The 26,064-nt window shown below is 41.0% G+C and overlaps 1 protein-coding gene across 1 annotated transcript in view; it reads right to left on the reverse strand.

Annotated features, from left to right (window-relative positions):
- RIMS2 (regulating synaptic membrane exocytosis 2) overlaps nt 1–26,064 on the reverse strand; it is a 417,536-nt gene that overhangs the window by 264,748 nt on the left and 126,724 nt on the right. Inside the window, exons 14-17 of the mRNA XM_025192862.1 lie at nt 15,302–15,367; nt 14,575–14,682; nt 9,473–9,538; nt 5,254–5,316 (exon numbers count right to left, since the gene is read on the reverse strand). Of these exons, the coding sequence (XP_025048647.1) occupies nt 5,254–5,316; nt 9,473–9,538; nt 14,575–14,682; nt 15,302–15,367 (303 nt within the window). The remainder of the gene's footprint in view (nt 1–5,253; nt 5,317–9,472; nt 9,539–14,574; nt 14,683–15,301; nt 15,368–26,064) is intronic.

Genomic DNA, 26,064 nt, shown 5'->3' on the forward strand with positions numbered 1-26,064 from the left:
TGTGTATAATATCCAAGCATTATAGATCATATTTAATACCACACTGAGAGGCAAGTTGATTGAGTACAATGAAGTATTCAGTTTATTAGCCTGACATTAAGGATCATACTTTCAAATTTTAGACTATAAGATAATTTCTCAAAAAAGAAAATAAAATATTTCCATGTGCCAACAAAGTATACCAATGGCCCATGAAGGTACACACTAGCATATATTGCTGTTTTTATTTCAGTATGGTTCATTCCATTTTAAATGTCATTTTAAAAAGCTTTTGAATAACCAATTTGTGGGACAGGACATTTATGGAAGGTATAGTTTCGTTATTCATATCAAAATATGAGATAGCAGTATAGATTTAAGCTTTTGCTATAGTTTTAACTATATTTACTGTAGAATGTATTTTTTATTGTAGGCTGCTTATACTCATGGAGCATTTTATCATTCTCCTCATTCATGTCATGAACCCAGCAATCTTTCAGCAATACATCATATCTCAATAGCCATTTTCAGCTCTCACTTTCTACTAATACAAAAAACTAAACTAAAATATGTGAATATTAACAGTGGACAGTCCAACTCTTAGGTTCTAGTCTTCATTTCCTTACTGTTTTCTCATCCTTCCCAACAGACCATTCCAAGAGCTGTGAATATTACTAATCATTAAAAATAATCACATAAAGATTAATAAAATGCCCCAGGTACTCAGGTATGCAAGCTTAGAACTGAGCCTTATATTATATCTTTAATATACAATTCTTGGAGAGTAATATATAATTTCAGAACACATCAATTCACCTGCTTGCTAGAAAGCCCTGTAATAAGGAAAGATGCATGTACAATAAAAGCCATTTTCAAAACTCATGAAGGAATGTGTAATTTATGAATGAACAGAAAAATGTATGGCGGGTAGTACATTCATAAACAATGCTCAGTAAGGTTTAGTCCTCGAGGATGGGGAATGCTCTAAACCAATCCAGAAAAACACTTAAGCACATACTTAAAGTCAGCTATCTCAATATTTCCACAGATCTGAATGGGATTGTTAATGGATTTAAAATTAAGCATGCATTTACCGGTAACTGTTGGATTGGGTTAGAGTGGTAAGCGCTTTATAAGAGTGATTCCTCTCACACACTTATACACACACAACTGAATCTAAAAATAGTTTACAACCATTTCAACCTCTCTTCTTGTCATAGTTTTCTTCCAGATCCTACATCAATGGGTTTCAACCTTTTTGGACTCAAGGCACCACTCCATAGTTTTTGTGCATTGAAAGGAACCACATTTCAAAAACTAAATGATCTATTATGGTGCTTACTTTCTTGCTAAGGAGCATGCAGTGGGGGACAAGCCTGAAGCATTTATCTGCTTATCTCCTCACACCTTTCAGCCCTGGCACACTGGTTGAGAATCACTGTCCTACATGTTACTGATAACAATTTTTTTATTTAAATCTCCTTTCTTTTTCAATAAATTGCTATTTTAAAGGAATGAGTCCCTGAAAGACTCTGTATTAGTAGAAGTCTAGAGACAGGTTCTGATTTTGCAAAGATCCATGCATTTGATGCACTTTGTGCTTTATGTGTAGTCTCTGAATTCTGACCTAACAGAAGCCTATTTGAAGTTGGCCACTGACTGTGGCCAGGATTTCAGTCTGTGAGGTTAAACAGCTATGAAAATCTTTCCTGAATCAATGCCACTGTTTAATCTCCTATAACAGAGGTATCAAACATATGGCCTGCATGCTGCATCTGGCCTGTAGAGCTGTATGATCCAGCCTGTGGTTGCTGGACCAACACCACATGTTGCCCCAGGCCCTGTGTGCTGCATGTGGTGTGCAGGTAGAACCCAGAGCTGCACACCCTGCACACAGTACAGGGGACCAGCATGGGGCATGCATTGTATGCAGCAGCCTGCTAGATTGGCTTGGTATGCTGGCTCTGGGGCTGGTTCGGATGGGGCCATGCCAGAACCAGTGCACAGGGCCAATTGGGTAGGGAGCTGCAAGCAGCATGTACCCTGTGCTGGCCCCTGTGCAGTGTGCACTACATACAGTTAGTCCAGCCTTGTGTGCCATGTGCAGCACATGCCAGCCCCAGAACTGGCTGTGCACATGGGGCTGGCGTGAGGTTTGTGCTGCCCATAGCAAACCGGCTGGACCCAGCGCTGCAGACGGCACAGGCAGTTCTGGGCATGGGCTGCATACAGTATCCTGAACTGACCCCTATCCTGCCTGCCAGGTGAGTCTGACACCCTGCCTTATCACATGAATATATCTAGCAGAACCCTGATTCTTTCAGAACTAGTAGGTCAAGTTCATCCTTTCAATGGCTTGCATAATATTAGAGACTTTTATAAAATGTACACAATATTCTTTATGATCTGTTGAAATGACATCTTGGACTCAAAACCTTTTTCTACCTTTTTTTTTTTTGTCTCAGCTTTGCAGGACCTTACTTCAACTCTGCACACAAGTACTTACACAGACAGCTTGCTTTCCTGAATTACAAGGCTGGGTTATTTCCACCCCAGTACCTAACAATATTAGTTTCTATCATGTACTAGGCTTAAGAAATGTCAGGTAAAATTCAGCTGTTTTAAATTTCTAGTGAAAAAAGCAGCCTGGAATTACAATTGCTTTGTACTCCATAGCATAATTCCACATTTAAAATTGACTAGATATATATTTTTCTAATTTAGAGTAAATAGAAGCTAGGGCCAACTATGTCAGTATGGAGCAAATATATTGTTAATTATGCTATAAACTGCTGAATAAATTTTATACAATATTCAATCACATCATTGCAGAAGTAGTGATGGAATCTTGTAATGAAGAAAAACTATTTGAAAACTACATCATCAACTAAATGGGAGAATGAATGCATGTTATAAGTAATAGCTTAAATGAGTACACCAGAATGAAGAAAACTGTCCCTCTCCTTTTAATGTTTGGTTGGTACATCTGACAGCAATTTGTAATAGTTTTGTTGATTTATAGTACTTTTGTTGAGCATACTGACCCACTTGCTCCTGTACAGCTCCCAAAGGGAGCTCATATGCATTCTCTTATAGGACTGCAAAAGGGACACCAGTAATAGAAAAAACAAAAAGGAAGAGTCAGTAACCAAAATTGTATGCAGAACCTAAGTACAAAAGTTCAAAAAGCCCCTAGCCAGAAGCACTCTATCATACTTTACTTAAAGTACTGTAAGTTAGAGCAAGACCAACTGAACAGCTATTCAGGCTCAGAGCCTGCCTTCACTGGTCAAGGTCAGCAGCTTGGGGGTGCTCTTGCACACCTCCCAGGAGGCTGCTGGAGTGACCCCTCTCCAAAGCCCACCCCCTCACCAACAGGTGACTGTCATCAGCGGCTAGGGGGGAGGGAGTCCCTACACCACACAGTGCCCCCACTCCCCACCACATTGCTGTGTTAGGTCTGGGGGGCCAGGCCAGGTCTGCATGGCAGTGGGGCCCATTCCCTCACCTGGCCCAGCCACTTGACAACTGCAGCCAGGAGCTGCAGCATGGGGCTGCCTGGCCCAGCTTTTCACTGAGCTGGGAACTGGGGGTGGGGGAAGGGAGCCCTTATGATACATGGGACACACCCAGATTGCTGGGTTAGGTCTTGTGGGGGGCAGATGGGACTGCGCTGGGTCTGCATGGCAGAAGGCTGCCTGATTCAACTTTTTGCTACAGTGGGAACTTGGGGTGAGGGAAGGGAGCCCTCCTACTGCATGGACCTGGCCCACCTCCCCGCACTAGACCTGGAACAGCAATCTTGGGGGGAGGGTACATGGCACAGGGCTGCCTTCTACCTCACCCCAGCCTGTTCACAGCTGAAGCCAGGAACTGCAGCATGAGGCTGCCTGGCATCACCAGGAACTGGCAGTGGGGGAAGGGAGCCCACCCTGTTCTGCAGACCTGGCCCACCCCCACCTGACCAAAGAATTGGGGGCAGGAAGAGCTGGTGGCATGGGGGGGGTCTCTTCCCCCACCCCAATCTAGCTGTCCAGAGAGAGAACAGGGAGGGAAAGGTAAACCCACATAACACTAGCAGGGTTGTAATGGATTAAAGAAACAGTTTTGTAATGGACTAAAGAAAAATCATAAGACCTGAGAAATACACAAGATTTTCCAAAGGCCAGTTTATTAGGATCACTTTAGCTCTTCTTTACTCTTACTTCCTAAAGCTAGAAAATTTCTCTTGTAGGCTAGTACACACAGAACTAACACTGAATACTTTATCTTAAATATCTTTCGGGCCAAAGATAATCTCTAAGGGATCACTAATCCAAATATTTTTATTCCAACAACTATATAGCTGTAATATACAGGTACACATACATTTGACTGTTTCTGCAAAGTTAAACATCACATTATGCTATCACAAAAAAGTGATCAAATATATAATTTTAAAATGTGTCAGAATTAATTTTACTAACAAAATGGAGATATAACTTTGTACTATTTTAATATTCATGGATATGTTTCTATACCATTTAATAGGTTATACTTTGGCATTATAACTGTAGTAGTTTAAAGATCTACAGGCTCTGCTTTGAATAATTAAAAACCTGGGGGAAGAAGGATCATAAATGTAATATATTACAGGATGGGAGATCAATGGTCACTTTTTTCCATGATGCTGTTGCATTTATCCTCAAATAAATGTAACAGCTTTTTGCCAAAAAACCTTCTTGAAGACCTTAGTTAGATCTTTCTACAGCAAATTCCCAGTAAACCAATGGGCATTTTGTCTAAGGAGATACTTTACGATTGGTCACCGTATGTATTACACTACATTAAACTTACACTATATACTTGCTTCCAAAAATCTGCACTCAATATATATTGAAATGTATTGCTCACTAAAGTAAGGGTTGACAATAATCAGATATTAGTTTGTTTAAATCCACTTCCTGGTACTGGACATTAGTTTATATCAAACTGCTTCTTCTTTTGAATTCCTTTCCCTCCAAAAACAATCCAGAACATTAAAAAAAGATGAAAATTTAAAAGTCCAAAAGATTAGTATCAATCAAACATCGCCCCTGTTTTTTCTATCCTCAAACTGAAATGAAATATTTTAATCCCGAGAATAGGCAAATATATAAACATGCATTTTCAGGTGCGTACAGAAAACTGAAGGACATAAATTATTTTTGTGCAGTACTAAAATAAATCAAACCACATTAAATTATGAATATATTCCTTTCAGGTATATTCTGTAACACTATGCTCTTTACTTACCCATAGTTTTCATCTGTACCATTGACTACATGATCTGCCCATGAACTTGCACCATTGTAACACCTTTACAATGCAGTTAAAATAAAGAGGTGTTATAAAAATATATTAATAACACTATAATTCATATGACATATTCACTACTCACTAATCTGGAATTTTTCATATGTTTTTAATACATTTTCCAAAAGAAAAATGGACCCCTTTTTTGAAAATGGTTATGTATATTTTTTCCTAATACTCAACTTATTTCAGTAAATTAACTCTATTATTTTCAACAGTTAGCTTAACTATCAATTTGTGCTCTTTAGGAATGTCCCTAATTTTTCCCCGTACAAAACTGCCTACAATTTATGCTCTTTGTGTGGAATAATACTATTCCTAATTAACTTGAAATCTATATACAGCATACCATATACACTATAAATCAACACATTTCTTTAGGTACTAAAAGTTCCTCTAAATATTGAAGCAAACACTTTAAAAACTTAAAAAAAAAAAATTCTATTTAGTATTTCGTATGGTTTATTATATTTGTTTATTTTTCAGAAAGAGGGGAGATTGTATTCAGTTCAATTTGAACAATAAAAGATAAATCAACGAGACTTCCTATTAATATTATTCTATGCAATATTTTATTAGCTACATAGTCAAAACATTTGTAACATGATTTTAGCAAAATTAGATGAAGACAATGTCATAGATGCATCCACACATACAGGCAGGTGTACTTGCAGCAGCTCAAGTACCAGCGGCACAAATTTGTGCCAGAGATTTTGTGCCTCAGCACATGTGCCTGAACATGCACTTTGGTATGGAGCAAATTGTGCCACTTGGGGCAAACTGACCCTGCCTAGCTCCTCCTGGATGTTCAGCTGGGAGAGCTAGAGGCTGGGACCAGCACCTGTGCTCGCCCCAGCAGTATAAAAAGCTGCCCTGACAAGCAACTCAGGACTACTTGCCTTCAGGAGCTTCTAAGGCCCGGCCAGTTGGTATCTGGGGACACAAGTCCCTTGTGCCAGCTGGACTGCTGAAACAGCCCTAACCCACTGCCTCTGCACCCTCTACTCACTGCAGCAGTCTAGCAGTGGGAGCTGCTTCCTGGTTTGTGACCTGCTGCCACTTGCGACAGCATGAGGACCCTTGGACCTGTGGTCCCATGGCTGCACACCTGCCAGACCCAGACAGGGACTGCACGACCACCTGGGCTGTGATATGGGCACTTCTGCAGAGCTGCCTACACCACTGGGCCAGCTGCCAATGGGCCAGGGGTGGACAGGTGGCCTTCAAGCAGCACTGCTGTCATGTCTTCTGGTGTCCTCACTCTGTCATCTGGGCAGCTGTCGCCCAGAAGATGTGCTCATTGTGGTGGCCAGATTTGAACTGTTAAAACATGTCCTCCTGGCCCCAAATAGCCAGGAGATCAGCCACCTCATCTGCCCTCCAGCTGGGTCCCTGGTGCTGGCCCTAAACAGGCTCCTCTGCCTGGGTCCCACCACTGGACTCACCAGTAGGGATCCTTTGTTTCCTGTTTAAAAAATATAAATTCTCTGACAAACCCCAAATTCTCTCATTATCCCAAAATCCATGTTCCAATTCGGAAGCCCACCAGTGCCTCTATCATCATAATAAAATAAATTCTAAATATCTATACACTTTGGCATTTGCTTTTGGGGTTTTTTTTATCATAGAAAAATCAGAGCTGCCCCTGCCCCCTTCACTCATTAGGATGTGGAGCTAGCTGCAGCTGGACCCACAGCTACTTTGTAGCACCGAGCAGCACTGATATGCTGGTGCCCTGCCCCTGCCCATACCCTTGCCTCTCACTTCCAACCCACAGCCCTGCCAGTGCCCCTCACTTCTGACCCCACTCTCTCATTCCCAGCAGCGGCTCCATCCCAGCACCAGGACATGGGCACAGGTGCAGCAGTCCTACCCACTGCTTTGTAGCTCTAAGCAGTGCCAGCCCTTACTGTTCTGCTCCCTGCGCCTATGCCGAGGTCCCAGTGATCCAATGCTGGGTCTGGGAAGCCCTCGACTGGAGCTTAGGGGCTGGGCTGGGCAAGCCTCTTCCCTTCCAGGCCAGCTTCCCTCTGCAAAGGCTGCTCTAGGGGGGGCTCCAAGCCCAGCTCTAGCAGCCTCTCCTACCTGGAGCATTACACCCATATCTCTCTCTCTTTCACACACACCCCTGTTGCCACCCCTGGCCCATCATATACACCCATAGACCCCGCTGCAACCTCAATTACCCCCCTGCCCATCACCACACAACCCACCCCCCCAAACCTCACACCCATCCCCCTGCTGCCACCTTCACCCCTCCCCCCAGTTCACCACACACCCCACAAGTGGTTCCTGGGACCAGGAGTCCCCCCAGACCAGGGCTGCATGTCCCAGCACTGGTGTAGGCAAAAGGTAGGGGTGCAGTGGGGCAGTTGCCCCTACAGCCATGGCTCCTGCCAGCAGGTCCCATTCCATCTGGCGGCTGGGCATGCAGGGTGTGAGATTTGTGGTGGGATGTGGGGGGTAGGGTGTGGGGTTTGTGAGGGGTTAGGGGGGTTCATGGGTGTGGGGTTTGTGAGGGGTTAGGGGGGTTCATGGGTGTGGGGTTTGTGGGCAGGTATGTAGGTGGGGTGGGGGTTTGTGCAGGTGGTTTGTGGGCATGGGGTTTGTGGGTGGATAGTGCAGGCTTCATGGGGGACTGTGTGGGAGTGGGGGGATTTTGTGGGAAAGATGGACCCCCCCACCCACCACCTCACAGCACACAGCCCCTACTGCAGCAGCCAGCAACAGGCCCTTGGGGCACTCATGGCCCACTGCAGGCAGAGTCCCCAGCACAGCATGGCACCGCTTGAAAACTGGGGGTTACACATGGCAGCCAGAGTTGGCCTGGTTCACTAGCATGCACTTTCAATCAGAACCAGGCCACGTCCTGCCTCCACGTGGTAGGCATGTGTAGGCAGCAGCCAGCCCGGCCTGATGGTGTGCAGGTCCTGCCTGCAGTGCCAGGAGCCCTGGGTGGTGGAAAGAGCTGACCCAGTTCTGCTTGAAGGCATGAACCAGTGAACTGGGCTGACTGTGCAACACATGTAGTCCCTGGGTATCAGGCAGTGCTACACACTGCCAAGGGGCTCTGCCTGCTGCTGGGGGGTTCTGCCTGCCACCAGGAGGCTCTGCCTGTAGCGGGCCATGAGGGCCCACTGCTGGCTGCTTCGGTTGCTGCAGTGGATGCTGTGCACCATACGGGGGGCAGATAGGGGGACACACCCCTACCACACAGTCCCCCCACCCCAATACAGTTCCCCCACCCATACACAATCACCCCCCACCCCCACATCCCTGCTTACCAGGTACAGAGCCTGGGTCCCAGCCAGATCTGAGCCACTGCTGCCAGCCATGCCCCAGTTCTATTTCTTTCAGCATGCTGAAGCAGTATGCTGGAGCAGCAGGGGCATGTGGCAAGTATAGAGACACACTGGCTGGGTGCTAAAGCATTTCTTTGGAGAACCCAGCCTCCAGTTGCTTTGAGGCAAGCTCCAGCAGCGTGCCCTGTGCCATTTTTTTTCCAGGGTGTTTTATTCTGATACCAGGATTTCCCAAATTTCCCAGTATCAAATTTAGATTCCGTACAGCATATTTGCAGCTCAGGAAACATTATTTTTTGTTCAAGGCATGCCTCCTGTGGTGTCTCAATCTGCTTTGAGGTGCCACAATAGACACGTACTCACCCATATGGACATGGCCCATGAAGTATTCAAATTACTCCATTTGATATATGGAAATGGAAAAAGGAAAAGAGATGTGGAGCAAATGTGACCTCTGACTGAAATATTTGTCATTCTTCCAGAAACCTCATGATAACTGCCTTATCATGTACTATTCTACATCTCTGGGAACACATTTAAGTCATAGAACTGAGTTACAGAGATGGTGATATTGACTCAAATATAATAATATCTGGAGTGGTAGATTTACTATAACCTGTTTGCAACTAATACTTCACTGGTTTAACTGATCTATGATCTCCTCATGACAGTAGATGTGAACCAAGGCTGAGATTCACAGATTGTTCTGAATTTAAATAAGCACTATTTGACGTGCCCTTTTAATCTAGATACCATAATCTTATCCAATTCAAAATTCTGTTATATGGTAAGTATGCTTAGTCTGTAAGTATTCTAAATACTATGTCTTATCTATTTCTATTATATAAACGAAGTACCTTTCTGGAGTATGAGTAGTGTCGTCATAATATGTATTAGGCACTCTTCTCTCCTGCCTAGTCCTCCTGAATATGAAATAAACAGCACAAATATTTTAGACATTTTAATACTGCCTACTTTACTCTGTTTTTCCTCACTGCATTATCACCATACTGATGTACATATTGTACTTAATCTGATTCATGTACAACAATATCTACCAAACAAATATTAATAGCTAAATTCATTAAAAATACATTTTTACATTCAAATAGTGCTCTGCCATGATGTATTCAGGACTTGTGATGCATTCAGATATGTTTTTAGCAGGCTAGAGTCATATGAGAATGTATGTGCGTTTAAGTGAAGAATTCAGGAAATTTTAGAAAAATTATGGGATGGACTTTGAGAAATCCCTGATTGGTAACATGAATCAAAAGCTTGTATATTCTTAAGTGCAATGCAAGAGAACAGCAAATGACATTAAAGCACAATCCTTCTAATGTAAAGAAAGGAAGATAATAAGAGGAACAAAGAGGCAAATTAAAAGAATAAGGAATTATGTAGTGTCCTCAGAAATTGAGCGGGGCTTTGAGATGGCAAATGAGAAAAGAAACTGAGTAAGTCCAAAAAGACTTTCATAGATTTCATAGATTTCATAGACATTAGGGCTGGAAGGGACCTCGGAAGATCATCGAGTCCAGCCCCCTCATCGAGTCCAGCCCCCTTTGATAGAGTGTAAGTAGTGAGTACTGGTATACTAGATTAATGGAATCATTTCATGTTCCAATATATTTGTGTTAGAACATTTGTACTGTTTTGTAATTGTGAGCACATCCACCTGTCAGTGCAATTAAACGGGGTGTTTGTGGAGATATGTCCTGAGGTCTGAACCTAAATAATTGTACTGAACTTGTGAATTGGGAGAGGTAAATATAAGAGGGACGCAGCCAAATGATTGGCCAACATTTAAAAAAAGACAAGATAATGAAAGAGAAATGATGCTCTGTAAGTAAGGGCAAATGAAATTGTGCCTAAAATGAGTTGGGTATGAGCACTACCATATTGGCAATTGGTACTACCATGTTTGCTACTACAGTAAACAAGGTCAAGTAGAATTTGAGTAGGTTACTGGAAACCAAGGGGTTCTTTAGTTTGCACAGTATATTTACAAGAACAGGCTCCAAGCAAAAGCCATTCCACAGTAATAGCGAAGTCTACAAAGAAAAGCTGTGAAATGGTCTAAAGGCAGTCTGATGTTAGACTTTTTGTGAGCACAAGGGGTACGCATACATGAAATTCAAGCAGATTCCTATTCTGGAAAGAAAGTTCAATGACACTTAAATCACTAAAAGATAAATAGAGAGCAAATGGAATGACAGGAGAGATATAGGAAGCTGGAAATCTGGATGGCTTGGAGATATAAGATGAAGTAAAGCTGAAGGATACAGTGTCTAGGAAGACTAGAAGCCAAAGGAAGAGCAGTATGAAGAAAATGCATGCAGCTATCCAAGACTGATACTCCCAAGAGGTATTCCAGCTCAACAAAAAAGAAGATCCCAAGAAGGAGACTGATGAAGGTAAGTGGCTGAATCAGGGGAAGACACTAACGCAGAAACGGTAACATCAAAAAGAAAGCAGCAGCAAGTAATACATTAAGGAATATAGAATGTTTTTATCAAGATGAAAATACATATTTAGTTAAGATGAAAAAGATAGGACTTTTTCTTAAGCTTTAATACAAGGAATATTACAGAATGATGCTTGATATCCTTAAAAATAGTATAAAATCTGCAAACATTATCATGTGTATAATACAAATGACATCTGTGAAGGAACATTTAATATAATCCTGCAAGATTTCATGGACCTAGGAAAGGAACTGAATTTCGGGTGATGTAGGTGATCTTTTTAGATAATCCATGTTAGGTAAAAGGAGATAGGAAATGGTCAGGAAAAAAACAAAAAATAGCAACTGGCAGAGCTTGGATTTAGGAAACACTTCTGTTGTAAGAAGACTCTGAGTTCGTAAAATTTGGCATAACTCCATTTTTTAGCTACACTAATTTACGCCTTCTAATTTGTCCTGAAATCTGAATAGGGGAAAATACCTTTTTACTCTTATGTAAAAATTAAGTATGTAGCTAAACATATGAATTAGCTGATTTCATCTCATGTTTTCAAAAGTACTTTACACAATGATTTTGCTTGAATTATCTTCTTTAATTTTGCCATATTCACTTAAAGAGATCTGACTGTATTAAGAATACATGACTATTATTCAGAAGACATGAAATCAGATACTCAGTAGGTATAAAACAGCATAATTCCACTAGAACAAATGAAGCCAGCACATTTTTTGGCACCTAAAAATCTGGCCCCAGGAATATACAGCTTTCAAGGAGAACTGTTCTGATACCTCAGACAACTTGGACACAATCTTGCTCTAGGCCTCTATTTCCTCATCTCTAAACTGTTAATAGCCATGTTTACCTTCCACGTGGAAGAACAATGTGAGGACCAATTAATACCTGTAAGCAGCCCTGAAGTCTTCAGATAAAAAATGCTTTAGAGATTTTAATTTATTACTACTATTTTTGTCACCCAGTTACGTATTGATGACTGAGGTACCTTTTGATTTTTCTCTGCAATTTGGATATTATGCTAAATTATTGTTTCTGTTACTTCCTGAATGAATTTGAGTGACTCTCCCTCTTATCATTCTGATCTAAACTACTAAAAAGCATGACTTTTTCAGGTTAAATCTCAGAATTATACCCATAAAGCAACTTAACTTCAACAGAAATATTCTTCCTGAGTTTAAAAAGGTTTCAAGATTAAAAAGGTTTCAAGATTTTGACATTATAGCTGATTGCTATGTCAAGGTTTGACATTATAGCCAATTGTTTTAGCACTGATCAACAACCTTTTCAAAGGCTGTGGGACAGAATGACCAGCTTAGGTGATAGAGGATAGGGTGCTACTAGGACCCAGCTGCCATTGCTTCTCCCCACCACAGCACCAGAGAGATGCCTGTCACTGAATATGTGGAAGTCCCACACCCATGGGCCAGCTTCAATGGCTTCATGGGTCAGATCCAGCCTGCGGGATGTAGGTTGCCAACCCCTGCTTAAGGGGAAGAGTCCTGTGGGACTGAAAGTTCTGGTTACCATTTTGCTTTTGTCTCTGAAACCAGCTTTACTGCCACTTAAACTGCTTTTATTCTGTTTTATTATAAATGGAAACTTTAAAAAAAAATCTGTGAGGATTTGTTCCTGAATCCTGTGAAGATTTGTTCCTAAATTTTAAAACAACATGGCTGTTTTAGAATGTCCCTGGAGCTCTTAACCTCTGGATTATGATGCACATAAATACCTTTAAATGTCTTAAAGCACCTATTATGAGGCTAAAAATTATGTCACTCCAGGGCAGGATTATCTCTGATCTGCATAACCTTGTTCCTGTTCCTTTAATGTGTGGCCACTCCCCACAGCTGTGCTGCCCAAGTTGAAGTCCTCCAGTATCCCAGGATGCAGTGGCCCCTCCCCCACATGTTGTTTCTGCATGCAGCTGAAGATAGCGACAGTCCGAAGCAGGTCAGGGTCGGTGGGGAGTAAAGGGGAGGAGGGTAAGGCATGGAAAGCTGGAGCCAGTGCACCAAGATGCTACTGCAGGGCACATAGATGTTACTTTGGCAAACATTAGAGAAAGAGGAAAGGTACATGAGGCGGTGTTGAGGATGCAAATGGTGCTGCAGAATGAGTCTCTGGTATAGGCTCTGCTGCCCATCCTAGCTCCATTGCTGCCTGTCCCAGGAGCATTGCAGAGAGGAGGAGGTGGAAGTGGAGGTGGAGTAGGGGGAAGGAGTAGGGGAAGGTGCTGCCTCATCATGGTGAGCCGCCAGCCCATGCCCATGACAGGCTCCAACAGAGGCAGGTGACATGGACAGTTACATGTTCCCACCTTTCCCCCCAACCTCTCTCTCACATCCCTGCCCACAGAGCAAGGATAGAATCCTGTCCTCGTTCACCAACCCTCTAGTGAAAAGTCACAGCTGTGTAGGTGGGAAACAAAAGTTTTTAGCCTTAATGTGTGACTGCACCAAACTCCAAGCTAGCACTAAGCCAATCAACATTTGTGCAGCTTACAGTGTAAAGTGTAAGAAGGCCCTAAGACTGTAATCATGAGCTTTGTAACAACATTTTTTCAGCTTCTGCCATGGAGTTCTGCACAGGAACCAATTATCTGTCCCTTGTTAAAACAATAGTAATACATTACCATTATCTGCAATTACAAGCTGACCTTAGTTATTTCAGTTTTTCTTCCCCACATCTCAGAGGAATATTTTCCTATTGCATCATTCACACAATTCTTTGGAATTGTTTTATATCTAATGTTCCATTGAAAATACTATAATGACATTAGTTATTTTTTCCAAATGCAACACCATACCTGCACCACTTTTCTTAGATATTATATCTTACGAATATTTTATATAAGCTATTATTGACTAAACTTCCCTCTGCTTCAGCTTCCTTGTTTGTAAATAGAAATAATGATGGGACCTGTGAAACTAAATTTATTAATGCATCTCAGGGATTTAGCAACTAGAGAATGATCATTACACAAATACCTATGAATAACAAAATATTCATTACTCTGTAAGTATTCAAATGAACCTCTACCAGAATTTATCAGCTAAGCAGAGTGGAATTTTCAAGAGACTTAGAATTGACCTAACTCTAATTACTTTGAAGTCAATGGAAATTTTACCATTGATTCCAAAAAGAGAAGAGTTAGGGCCAACAATGCACACTTGTGAAAAATCCTAACAAAATGTGGAAGCTATAAGAAAAATCCATATACTCATTGATATAACCTACTTTCTGAACTTGGTTGTTTTTTGTTAGCAAATCTTTTACTTTCTCTTAGAATTTAAAGCTGCAATTATTAGCTCTGCATAATCACTCTTAAATTAACATATTTACCAAGTAATCACAATAAATTATACAGTATTTTTATTGTACAGGTTTAATGCATAAAGCATAGATTGCTTCATTCTGAACCTGAATGATTAAACTATAAGTGGGAGAATAAATAAAGTACTCTACACCAATTATACCTCTCAAGATCATAGTAAGCACCCTCAGAATAGGTACGGCACATCTTACGGGAACGAAGTAATCTGATTGCATCTTCACAAAAGAGAGGATATATTGTGTGATCCTTGCTGCCAAAACATAAATAGTAAACACAATGAAAAGCAACACAAAGATGAAATGAGGGCAGACACACATGAAAAGTAGGAAACTTTAGAAAGGGGTTAAGAGAAATAGAACTCAGCCAATATAAAACAGAAGGAGAAGTAAGAGTATTGATGAATTTAGTAAAATCACAAGGAAAAAAAATAAGATAAATTAACCTGCAGGTAAAAATATAATGATCATGCTTTGGAACTGTCTTTTATTAATGTCTCATACTGTTTAAGAAAGAACTGCATATGACATCTCTAATTCCATTAGATGCTTAGGCTGGTTGATTTTATATAATTTTAATGGACTCCTTCAAGACACAACAGAAACAGTGCAATATAGTTTCATTTTTATTTTACCACATATGGACTTGGAAAACTAAAACATGTAAAGAATAAAGCCTTAGTATCCAAATGTCTACGACTTGATAGCACATATGTTTTTAAAAAATATATATTTCTTATTTTGATACTAAATTCAGTGCTTCTTACTTTTATCTTCTAGCACTTTACAATGATTTTTATAGAGCAAGGGGAAATGTAGGTACACACAGGTACATGCAGCATTTATCCAGAGTCACACAGAAAAAATATATACCTGGCATCTCTGTGTTGGTGGTCAGTGGACTGAGTGTATCGGGACCGAGGTAGAGTGAGATAGTGACTGAAAGCATGGCAGAAACAAAAATACAAATGAGACAATAAAATGAAGATGGAATAATGCATATAGAAAATAAACAAATGTTAGAAAGCATGAGAACAGAGCAGCTTTAAACAAATTGCCTAGAAATACTGAAATAATTACTGAAATGGCAAATTTGAAACAAAGTAATAAAAATCAAAACTAGGTAAAATACTGTACATTTTATTATATGAACATGTTAATAGCATGTTACTCCTTTTGACCTGAGTAGCTACTAAAATTCAATGTGTAGTAAATTATTCCAAGTAGAAGGGGAACCTGGTGACCAAATCAGCTATTTATCATAGAAATCATAGAAATGTGTCTGGAGGGAAACTCAGTTCCACACTCTGAAACAGGATTAGCTTTACCTAGAATAACTCTGACAGATGTTTGTCTAATCAGTTCTTAAAGGTCTCCATTGCTAGGCATTCAACAGCTTCTGTTCCTAACCTAATTCAGAGTTTAATTAAATTTAAATAAAAATCCTCAGTTCCTTCAACCTTCCATTACAGGTCATGTCTTCTAAGCCTCTTCTGATTCTTGTTGTTCTCACTGTGGACTCTTTTCAATTTTTACATCTTTCTTAATGCGTGGTGCTCAACTGGGCATATTTTTCCAGCTGAGGCCACGTTAGAGACAAGCAGAGCAGAATAATTATCTTCAAGACCCTATATATGGCCTACCTATTAACACAATGCAGCACTGCATTGCTGACCCATATTTAGGACATGATTCACTATAAATCCAAGGTTCTATTTTGCAGTACTATTACCTAGGTGCTTATTTATCATTTTGAATTTGATCATTTGATGTTCCTTCCTAAGAGTAATTCTTTACTGTTATATTATTGAATTTCATCTTATTACTCAGGAGCAATGCTCCATGGGAGCACCAATGACTTGGCTGACACATACTCTTAAATGAAGTCCACAAGTGAAACCTACCATTTTCACCAAGGTTTATGTATAAAAATATTTGGAGAAAACAAGGGTATTCACATGCTAATTCTCCCCCCATGGGATCCTCCAAAAATCTATATGCAGATGAGGCACAGGGCATCCTGGTTTGGCTCCACCTCACAGATGGTGGGGCCACATTAATCATATGTGACAGGCTGAGGGGGGGGGGGGGGGGGGGGGGGTGACCAAGGGATTCTGGGTGAATAGTTTGGGTTCCTATTTGGTGATGTTTGCCAAAACTTTAGGGCTGGTTAAGAAACAGGACTTACTGGAAATGGGAAAGAAAGTTGCAGCTCAGCTGTGGGAATGAAGGGGAAGTTGAAATGTATTCAATGTAGTGGCTCATCGTGACTTGAAAAAGAGTCAGTGCTGAGGGAGGGCACTACCATATATCTTATTCAGATGGGTTATATTAACTTATCCTTGGGGTTGGTTCCCATTATTATTTTTGCCCCATATGGGTTATATGTTTTATAGTCACGCTCAGTATAGGCATAAATAGGTATATTTTTTGCCCAGTCTAACATTCCAGAACATCTGTACTGTTCAGTACTTAGATTAACCTAACCCCTAGATAGGTCAATCTGAGAGCAACTACATGTGCTATTAATGTGATATAGGTTTACTGCACAGTAACATATTGCTCAGTAAGTCTTCCACAGGAGCGGATCTACATGTGCACCCTGTTGGAAGCAAGCCTGCTCCCAATGGGAGCAGCCCGATACAGGGCTGCTCCTGCCCTACTCTGCCCAACTGCAGCAGCCAGGAGGAGCTCCAGGCTCCCCCACAGGTTGCTGGCCTGGTGGCTGGCAGGGGGCACAGATATGATCCCAATGTGTGCTGGGGCCAGAAGAGCTCTGTGGGCTGCAGTGGCAGCTATCTCCCGGCCCTGTGCACATTGGGACAGTTGCCCCTGAAACTGCCAGAGCTCTCCTGGCCACATGCACTTTGAGACACACAGCTGCCAGCAAGCCCCATGTCCAATGGGGCTTCCCCAGCCAGCTGGAGGATTGATAGCAGCTGCCTCATAAGTGAGACAACTGCCAGTGAGCCCCTGGCTGAGCATGGAAGCAATGAGCTCCCCAGTCCCAGTGCTGCTTGGCTTCTGGCTCCTGTTGGAAGCTAGCAGCTGTGCAGCATTGGGATGGTCGGGTGGGCACAGAGCAACTCCATCCCACCACTGATCAATGCCAGCTCCTGTGGAGAGCCAGAACCTGAGCAGTACCAGAACCAGGGACAGAGAACTCCCCTGTGGTCCCCTGCTGGTGTGGCTGACCAGGAGCAAGTTTGCTCCCAGTCAGCATCTACATGAGCACTACTGGACAGGTCTACACAAGATGCAAACTGTACAGCAGCCTAATAATATTGTGCAGTAGTGTGCCAGGCAAAAATCTGTGCTAATACACTACTGCACAGTAGTATTAGGCTACTGCACAGAAAGTGTCACTAAAAACCTGTGTGCTGGCACTACTGTGCAGTAGCGTGAGTTACTGCACCTTTAATACCTGGTTAACCAAGTACTAAAATTAATGCGCAGTAACTGCAGTGCATTAATGAATTTGTTGATGTGCCCACTGTGCAGTAACTACTGCACAGTTAATCTAGTACCTGTATTTACAGGTTTTAGCTAACTGCACAGTAGATTAATTTATTGCACAGTAAATGCCACATACGTGTAGACAGTGACACTTTACTGTGCAGTAATTAGTCTAGCGCACAGTAAAGTGTCTCATGTAAACATGCCCTCTAACTGTAAGATCCACATGTGTGGCTGCATTTACACGAGATGCTGACTGCGCAGTCATTACTGTGCAGTCATTTAGTACTTGTATAAACAAGTACTTGTTTATACAAGTACTACATGACTGGGCAGTAACCCAAGTTACTGTGCAATAGCATGGATGAAAAAATGGCTTTTTCGTAATGCTGACTGCGCGCTAGCCCAAGACTACTGCACGGTAGTATCAAATCATGGTTGCTGCCACACGACACTACTGCTCAGTCAGTGTCTAGAGTAGATGTGGCCTGTGTGAAGTAAGTTAGGTCAGACCTGATATACCCTCCTAAACTCGTATATGGTTTAGCACTTTCAATCTAATCCTACTTAAATACATTTAAGTGTAACTTCTGTACATAAATTTAAGTGTAACATCTATGCCCTAAATAATTTTTTTAAAAGGTAGACACATATCCAATAACACTTACATTTTACTGAATAAAATATGATATTAAGGTATCTTATTCATCTGGAGACTGAGAAACAGGCAGAAAAAGAAATGTTGGTGTCTAAGGGCTCCTATACATGTGCAGGGAGACTATTCCAATGCACTGTAATTACAGCACGTTGGAACAAACTCAACTAATTGAGCTGGCTGGAGCATGGTAATTACTGTTCTCCAGCAGACTCCAGTGTCACATGAATCAGCATCCCCATACTGAAAAATGGTGGCAGGGTGCTTTAAACTAAAGCTTGTTCGATGAGCTTTAGTTCAAAGTGCCCCGCTACCATTTTTCAGCATAGGGACGCTGATACACGTGACGCTCTTGGCACTTTTAATTAGTGCGGATCTCAGAGTCGCACTAATTTAAAGCGCCCCCCTCTGCCTCCTGAAACACATCTATAAACAACCTAAGATATTGTGTGCCCTGGTCCTCATTTCTTAAGTGTTTCATTCCCTAAGTGTTTTTAGAGCTAGAGTGTTTTCAGTGGTGGCAGATGACAGAACAAGAAGCAAATGGTCACAAGTTGCAGCAAGGGATGTTTAGGTTAGATATTAGGAATTTTCTCACTAGGAGGGCAGTAAAACACTAAACAGGCTACCCAGAAAGGTGGTGGAAGCTCCATCCTTGGAGGTTTTCAAAACCCAACTACACAGAGCTTTGGCTGTGATGATCTAGTTGGGGCTGGTCCTGCTTTGAGCACGGGGTTGGAGTAGATCACCTCCTGAGGTCCCTTCCAACCCTAATTTACTATGATTCTATGACCTTTATGACTATTAACAATCAAGAAAATAAGCTTTTACTGTATTCCCCTTTAGTGGCAACTGATTATGTAGTGAGATCCCAAATAACTGAATTCCATGGGATCTTACCTACGGAGGAAATTTTCAGAGATTCTTACTACTGTTCTGCAATGGAGAAAAGTAGTCATTTTTTAACAATCTGAAACAAATGTTTCAAAGAAAAGTACACTAACAAACAATGACAAAACCCATAATACATAATTATCCTATCATTAAACTTTTACAAACAATATATTTTACTGTATATAAATGCAAAGTGACAGATACGTAGATGTTCTGAATTAGGGGAGTAATTAATTTAGGCTGTATTTTCTTTGGCAAAGAACAGACTCTTTGTATGGGTGAACAAGATGTATATGATGAAACAGCTTTCCATCAGAAAATACAGTTGTGTTAATATTGATGTATCAAATGTATTAACTCTAATGTTTTTTAACAATAATTGAATTAAAATTAATCATCTTAAATTTTTCATTCCATTTGTTAATGTTACAATATTTCTTTTAAGTAGGGTAAAAAATTGCATGTTAATTTTTTCATTTTGTTTTATTTTTATTTTAAAGTACCAGCTATAATCTTATACCTTATATTTTATACTATGTTTTGATATTACTGAATAAATTCTCTCTTATTTAAATTAAATAATTTGACATGATTTAAAGAAAAGAGTTCAATTATTCCAAAATGAAATTTAATGGGGTTTTTGAAACTGCATATTTCTGTAAAACAAAATGCTTATTTTTAAACCTTCTCTCATATTTCATAAAAAGTCATGCACGTTGTAGTGTAACAATAATAAATAAAAAAAATATGTCACTTTAGATCCCTTTTGTACAGTATTTCTAGTCTGTACTTTACATACTTGAATACAGAAAATTAAGGCTTGAAATTGATATGCTTAAAAAGTAACTGCTGAAAGATCTTGGCATGAGAACATGTAGTAAAATATATGGTATAAAAGAAAGGATTTTTTAAGACAAACTTAATGAAGGAGAACTTTCAAATAAGCTTTTTCACATTTAGAAATAACAAGTCATATTTTGATGCTAAATGAATTTTAGTTTTTGTCCAAGTATTGTTTATGGTGATGTGTGACATGCTAAATAAAATGACAGAAAAATACCATGTTTTATAAAGGAATACTGACAGAAGTTGATTATGTCAGAACTTCATCTACTTTTCAAAAATATGTACCTTTTAAAAATTCAAAATTTCATCATGATGAGGGATTTTTCCTGTCAGTTCACGTAAGTCAGCGAGTATGAATGTATGTGCATGTGAATGTGTGTACACACACGCACATGCACACACCCCTTACTGCAACTCAGTATATGTAATTCCAGTTTTTCCCAGAGTCATCTGTACTTCTGTCTCTTGACCTCTTTCATAAAGGCGTGATCAGTAAGGAACCTCAATAAACATGCAGTGCTTCCCTGCTGGCAGTGGTGTATACATGCTGACAATATCAAGCTAAGCCTAAGAAAAGGAAGTGACTTGATTGCAAAACAGCATGATAGCAATAAACCGTGTTTATAAACATTTGGTTAAACAAGTACAAAAATAACATAGAATTAAACATTGCAGTCAAAATCCGAAATCTAAAGGATCACAAGTCCTTTATGCTTCATTAATGCTCGTATTTAAGAATAAAGAAAAAACAGTAAAAAATGTAATTTCTTGAAATATTTATGTTTCTCTGGGCACACCTACACATGCTTTACTATGCTTTTCCTAACGCACGTTAAATTTAGTACCTCCAATGTGAGGTATTCAATAAATGCACATTAGGCTGTGCTAATCTGCAGTACCGAAAGCACATGTTTTTGTGACGCTTGATGCACAGTAGCCTATTTTACTGCGCATTAGCATAACTGCATGTTTATGTGATGCTTTAATGAAAAAATAGGCTACAGCATTAAAGTGCACGTGTATATGCACCCCCTCAGAAGTTTCTTGATTCTATCAAGAATAGGTAAAGGTGTTTTTAATTGAATCTACATCTTTCACAATTTTATAACACAGCATAACATAATTACATTCTTTGAGTTAATAACTATTTGAGTGTAAAATGTAACATTGAACTGCACCTTCAAAATTTAATAACAAAGACAGACGAAGAAAAACATGCTGCAGATCTGACTAGTTAAATAAGTTGATGCACGTTCTGAAATTTAATATTTTTAAATTTACTATTAAATATTTATCATTAAAAAAGAAATGAGCAAAAAGGCTTAACAATGCCTTATTGTGATTTTAAAGGCATAAAGGATAAGCAGGAGAGCAATGACTTTTTCTAGATAACAATCAAATTGATTTATAAGTAATGCTGCGGTAGTATTAAATATGGTCATGCTCTCTAGTACCAGCTTAGGCAAACATCCCTTTGTTAAGGATCATTCTAGTGAGCGTCTGCGTTTTCACTGAGATCAGATGTTTAGCTCAATTTTGGAAGGCGGAAGTAGATAAAACTAGATTGTTCCAGTTCGGTGCCAGCCTAACCAAGGTGACTCCCCACCCCCAATTAAACTGTTTTATTTTAAAGCATGGACAAAGTTATGGATCAGGCACTAGTCTTTTCATCTCAGGAATCTCCTCTTGGCAGTTTCAGCTAATTCTATAAAAGGCAGCAGCCTTCATCAGAAACCAACTACATATAATTTAGTGCAATGCAGCATGATTTGCAAGTCTCAGGAGAGACTCACAATTAAAGCTTGCGTAAAGACGGTGCTATCTTTCACCCAACAGGACCTGGTTGTCATATGACAGGAGAATGTCACCTCATTATAGCTGGCTTTTAATAAAATGGAGTATATTGCAAGTCATCACTCCATCAAAAAGTGACATTGAAAAGTTCTTCAAAATTGGGTTCCCACATTTATAGCACATAGAAAACATAATAAAAGTCCAGCCTACTAACACAGGCCATTTTTATAAATATGGAAAACAGTATTTCTGAATTCTATGGAACTCTTTTTTGTTTACATTCATACATTTTTCAATATTTTTTTTCTAAATTACTGAACACTAAACACACACCCATTATTGGCAGTTCTACTGTAGTCCCATATCATCTTATACAAATATTAGCCAGGTGTTTGCATTCTGATAAAGCAATAGGATAAAAATATGCCACTGGTCTTAATTTCATATTTAAAAGTACCTGTCTTTTTGACTGAATACAACACATGAGATCTTTGTGTTCAGGTCTGCCAATCGTATACAGATAAAGCCATAAATCAAGAGTTTGTAATCAAAGTCTCTCATCCTACAAGTTACAGCATGCAACTAGAGTGATATATTCATCCAAAGCCCTTCTGACTTCACTAGGCCTATACCTGGGCATAGCACACTGAAAATATTGCCAAAGAGAGGGACCAAGTAGCTGCCACCGGGCCAATGGAGGCCAGGACAGAAGGTGCCTCAGGGAGCCAAGGCAGTGGGGCACTTGGGCCACAGGGACCCTGTTAGAATGGAGCAGGAAAGGCCCAGCAAGCTGAAGTGCGGATTCTGGCTCCAGCCTTGTTCAGGGGCTATCTCCCAAAGGAGGGGAGATAAAGAATATAAATCCAAAGGGGTTTGCTGAGCCCCTTTATAGATAGTTCCTCTGCAGTGGAGGCTTTCTTCTTTATTTTCTTTGATTATCATTCTAAGAGCCCATTGGGCCAGTATCCTTGTGGTCTTTAGTAAGGACCAGCTTTGGGTGTAACGCCCAGAGAGTAGGGAAAAAGCAAGCAGCCGGGAGGGCACTGTGTAAACTTCATCAAAATCTGGCAGCAACCCACTGAGGCATCAGAAGACTGGACATAAGTTGACAACTGCCAAGTAGATCTGAAAAGGCTGAAGCTGCTGTAATAGATCATAAAGCATCAATAACTACAGTTGGCGTGTGGATGGGGTATAGGGGGGGCAGGGCCCCAAGGTCAGGCACATTCAAGCCATGAGTACCCCTAGTGGGGAAACATTTATCTACACCACTGAACCCCTCCTTAAAGATTCTAATAACATCAAGATATGACAAGTGAATTCAGGGGGAAAAGATCCTGCTTTGGGTAGTCCCGAGATCAGTTATTGATTCAGCAGTGTCGTAACACATGATGATGTGTTACATAGATGATAAAGCATCAATACCTATGGTTGGTGTATGGATGGAACCTCAGAAGATTCTCTAATCTAACTCCCTAGTCAAGTTGTTCGTAAAATCTTCCAAGGATAGAGATTCCACATTTTCTTTTGCCTGTTCCAGTGCTTCCTTACCCTCATGGTTAGGAAGTTCAAATTAGCCACTATTAACCCTTAGCAGAGCAGGATCTCTCTAATAAAGCAGCTTAACTCTGGGGAAGGGTCAGACCTACAAGACTCCAACAAACAGTGAAAAAGGGAAGCAAGTACGTAAAAATGCAAAATACATCCAGTGCATACATACAAATGCAGGAAGTATGGGGAATAAGCAGGAGGAGCTGGAAGCTGTAGCTGTGAAATGAACTATGATCTGATTAGCATCACAAGAAGCCTTGTGATGAAAATGAAGACTAACAGATTTGGGCCACATTCTTGTCAGGTAGACAAGAGTGTGCATTGTGATATGTGCAGAACATAAAGAATACACAGCAGGAAATTACTTTAAGTACACTCAAGTGATTAAATAAGCAAGATAAAGCCATGCCTATAACCTTCATAAATCTGACCCTTCATTTTCACAGGCATAAAATTACTCTTTGTGAAACTCTGTGAAAAAACAAATAAATCACGCAGGAAGAAATCCTCTTGTCTTTGTATCTTAGTTCCACATATGTAACCAAATACTGTATAATGTTTTATCATATACGAAAATGAACAGGAAAAGATTGCATATGTCTTACAATTTCCTGGATCCACTTATCTATTGACATACCAATCTTTCTATATTTTTAAACAGTCTTTCTTCAGATACTTCACTTCTTCATATGGGTTCAAAGAGCCAATAAGGAAACAGAAATCATATTATGTGATTTGGGTGACCAGGGACACAACCCAAATACCAAATCCATATTCTGACAAGTCAACAGATGAACTGCATACTCTGGAGTGCTCATCCCCGCCAAACTCCAGACCTGAATGCACAAAAACAGGCATCAAAATAAAAGACTGTACACTGCATTGACAATCTTTCTCATCTTCTTATGCTTCAAAGACTTTTCTCTTAACTTTTATAATATATATTCCAACAGAAGGTCAGAGCCTTTAGAAAATAATGACTCTGTCAGTGTCTTCCTCTGTCACCAGGCCCTGTGGAATTGACTAATGATCTCACCCTCACACCAGCATGATAGGTGAATCAGGTGTATGGTTACAGTTAAGAAGCAGGATTGAAACACTGCTTCATTCTCATGATTCTCAGAAACTCCCTTAATTAACCCCAGAAACTGGGTACAAGCCTTAATAGTGGCGTAATCCAATAATCCTTTCCATTGAGTCCTGCAGCAAACAGAACCTGGCCAAACTTGCAAATGTTCACCACTGGCATATTGTTGATCTGATTTTCAGGATTTTCTAGTTTGTCACCTAATAAAATAACATTGGTGAAATTAGAATCCTCCAATCTTTGTAACAACTTATTTTATTATCTTTACTTTTGCAAATAAATGTTTGGCAAATTAAATATATAACTATTAATATGTCTCCACCCAGACTGAGCCCATGGGGGAGCCGGTGTCCCCCTGCCTCCTGGCCTGCAGGGGATCCCCAGCAGGGCCGGGGGGGGGCAGAGATTGGGGGCCCCCACACCTGTCCGGCAGGTGCCCGTTTTAGGGATCTGGAGGCGCAGGTGAGGGAGCTCCAGGAGGAGGTTAGTAGGCTGAGGGGTATCAGGGAGGTGGAGGATGAAATTGACAGTTATTTCCTTTCCCTGCAGGACCAGACACCTAAGGAATAAGCACCCCGGGGAGTGTCCTCTAAAGTAGAGTGGCAGACAGTGACATCCAGGACCGGAGCTGCTCGCAGTAAACCAGTACCAGTTCATCCAGTCTGACTGGAGAACAGGTACGCGGCCTTGGCGACCCTGCAGGAGATGGAAGGAGAGAAGGAAACCCTCGGGCAGGAATCAACACCACATTCTCCACACTCCCAACAGGTCAAGAGATCCAAGCAGACCCAGAGGAGGAGGTGTCAAGTGATCGTCATAGGCGACTCCATCCTGAGAGGTACGGAAGGACCCATCTGTTGCCAGGACCCCTCAACACGAGAGGTCTACTGCCTGCCCGGAGCAAAGATTCGGGATGTGACAGGAATAATCCAGGCCAGGATTAAGCCCACCGATTACTACCCCATGGTCCTAGTCCATGTGGGTACTAATGATGCAGCCAGGAGAAGCCCCGATCACCTGGTGATGGACTACCATGCTCTGAGCAGCGTTCTGAGGGAGATCGGTGCACAGATGGTATTCTCTTCGGTCCTACCAGTGAGCGGACATGGAAGACGGCACAACAACTGCATTAGAGAGACCAATTGGCGGCTTCGGCAATGGTGTCTCGAGGCAGGCTTCGGCTTCCTGGACAACAATCCGCACATCATGACAAGGGACATGCTCAGTTGGGATGAGCTTCACCTGTCCCCCAAAGGTAAGCGTGTGTTCTCTTCTAGGTTGGCAGATCGCCTCCGGCGGGCTTTAAACTAGGCTCGTCGTGGGGAGGGGAAGATGGGGGCTGGGGAAGCCGTG

The sequence above is a fragment of the Alligator sinensis genome, unplaced genomic scaffold, assembly GCF_000455745.1.
Source record: "Alligator sinensis unplaced genomic scaffold, ASM45574v1 scaffold911_1, whole genome shotgun sequence".
Taxonomy (NCBI): domain Eukaryota; kingdom Metazoa; phylum Chordata; order Crocodylia; family Alligatoridae; genus Alligator; species Alligator sinensis.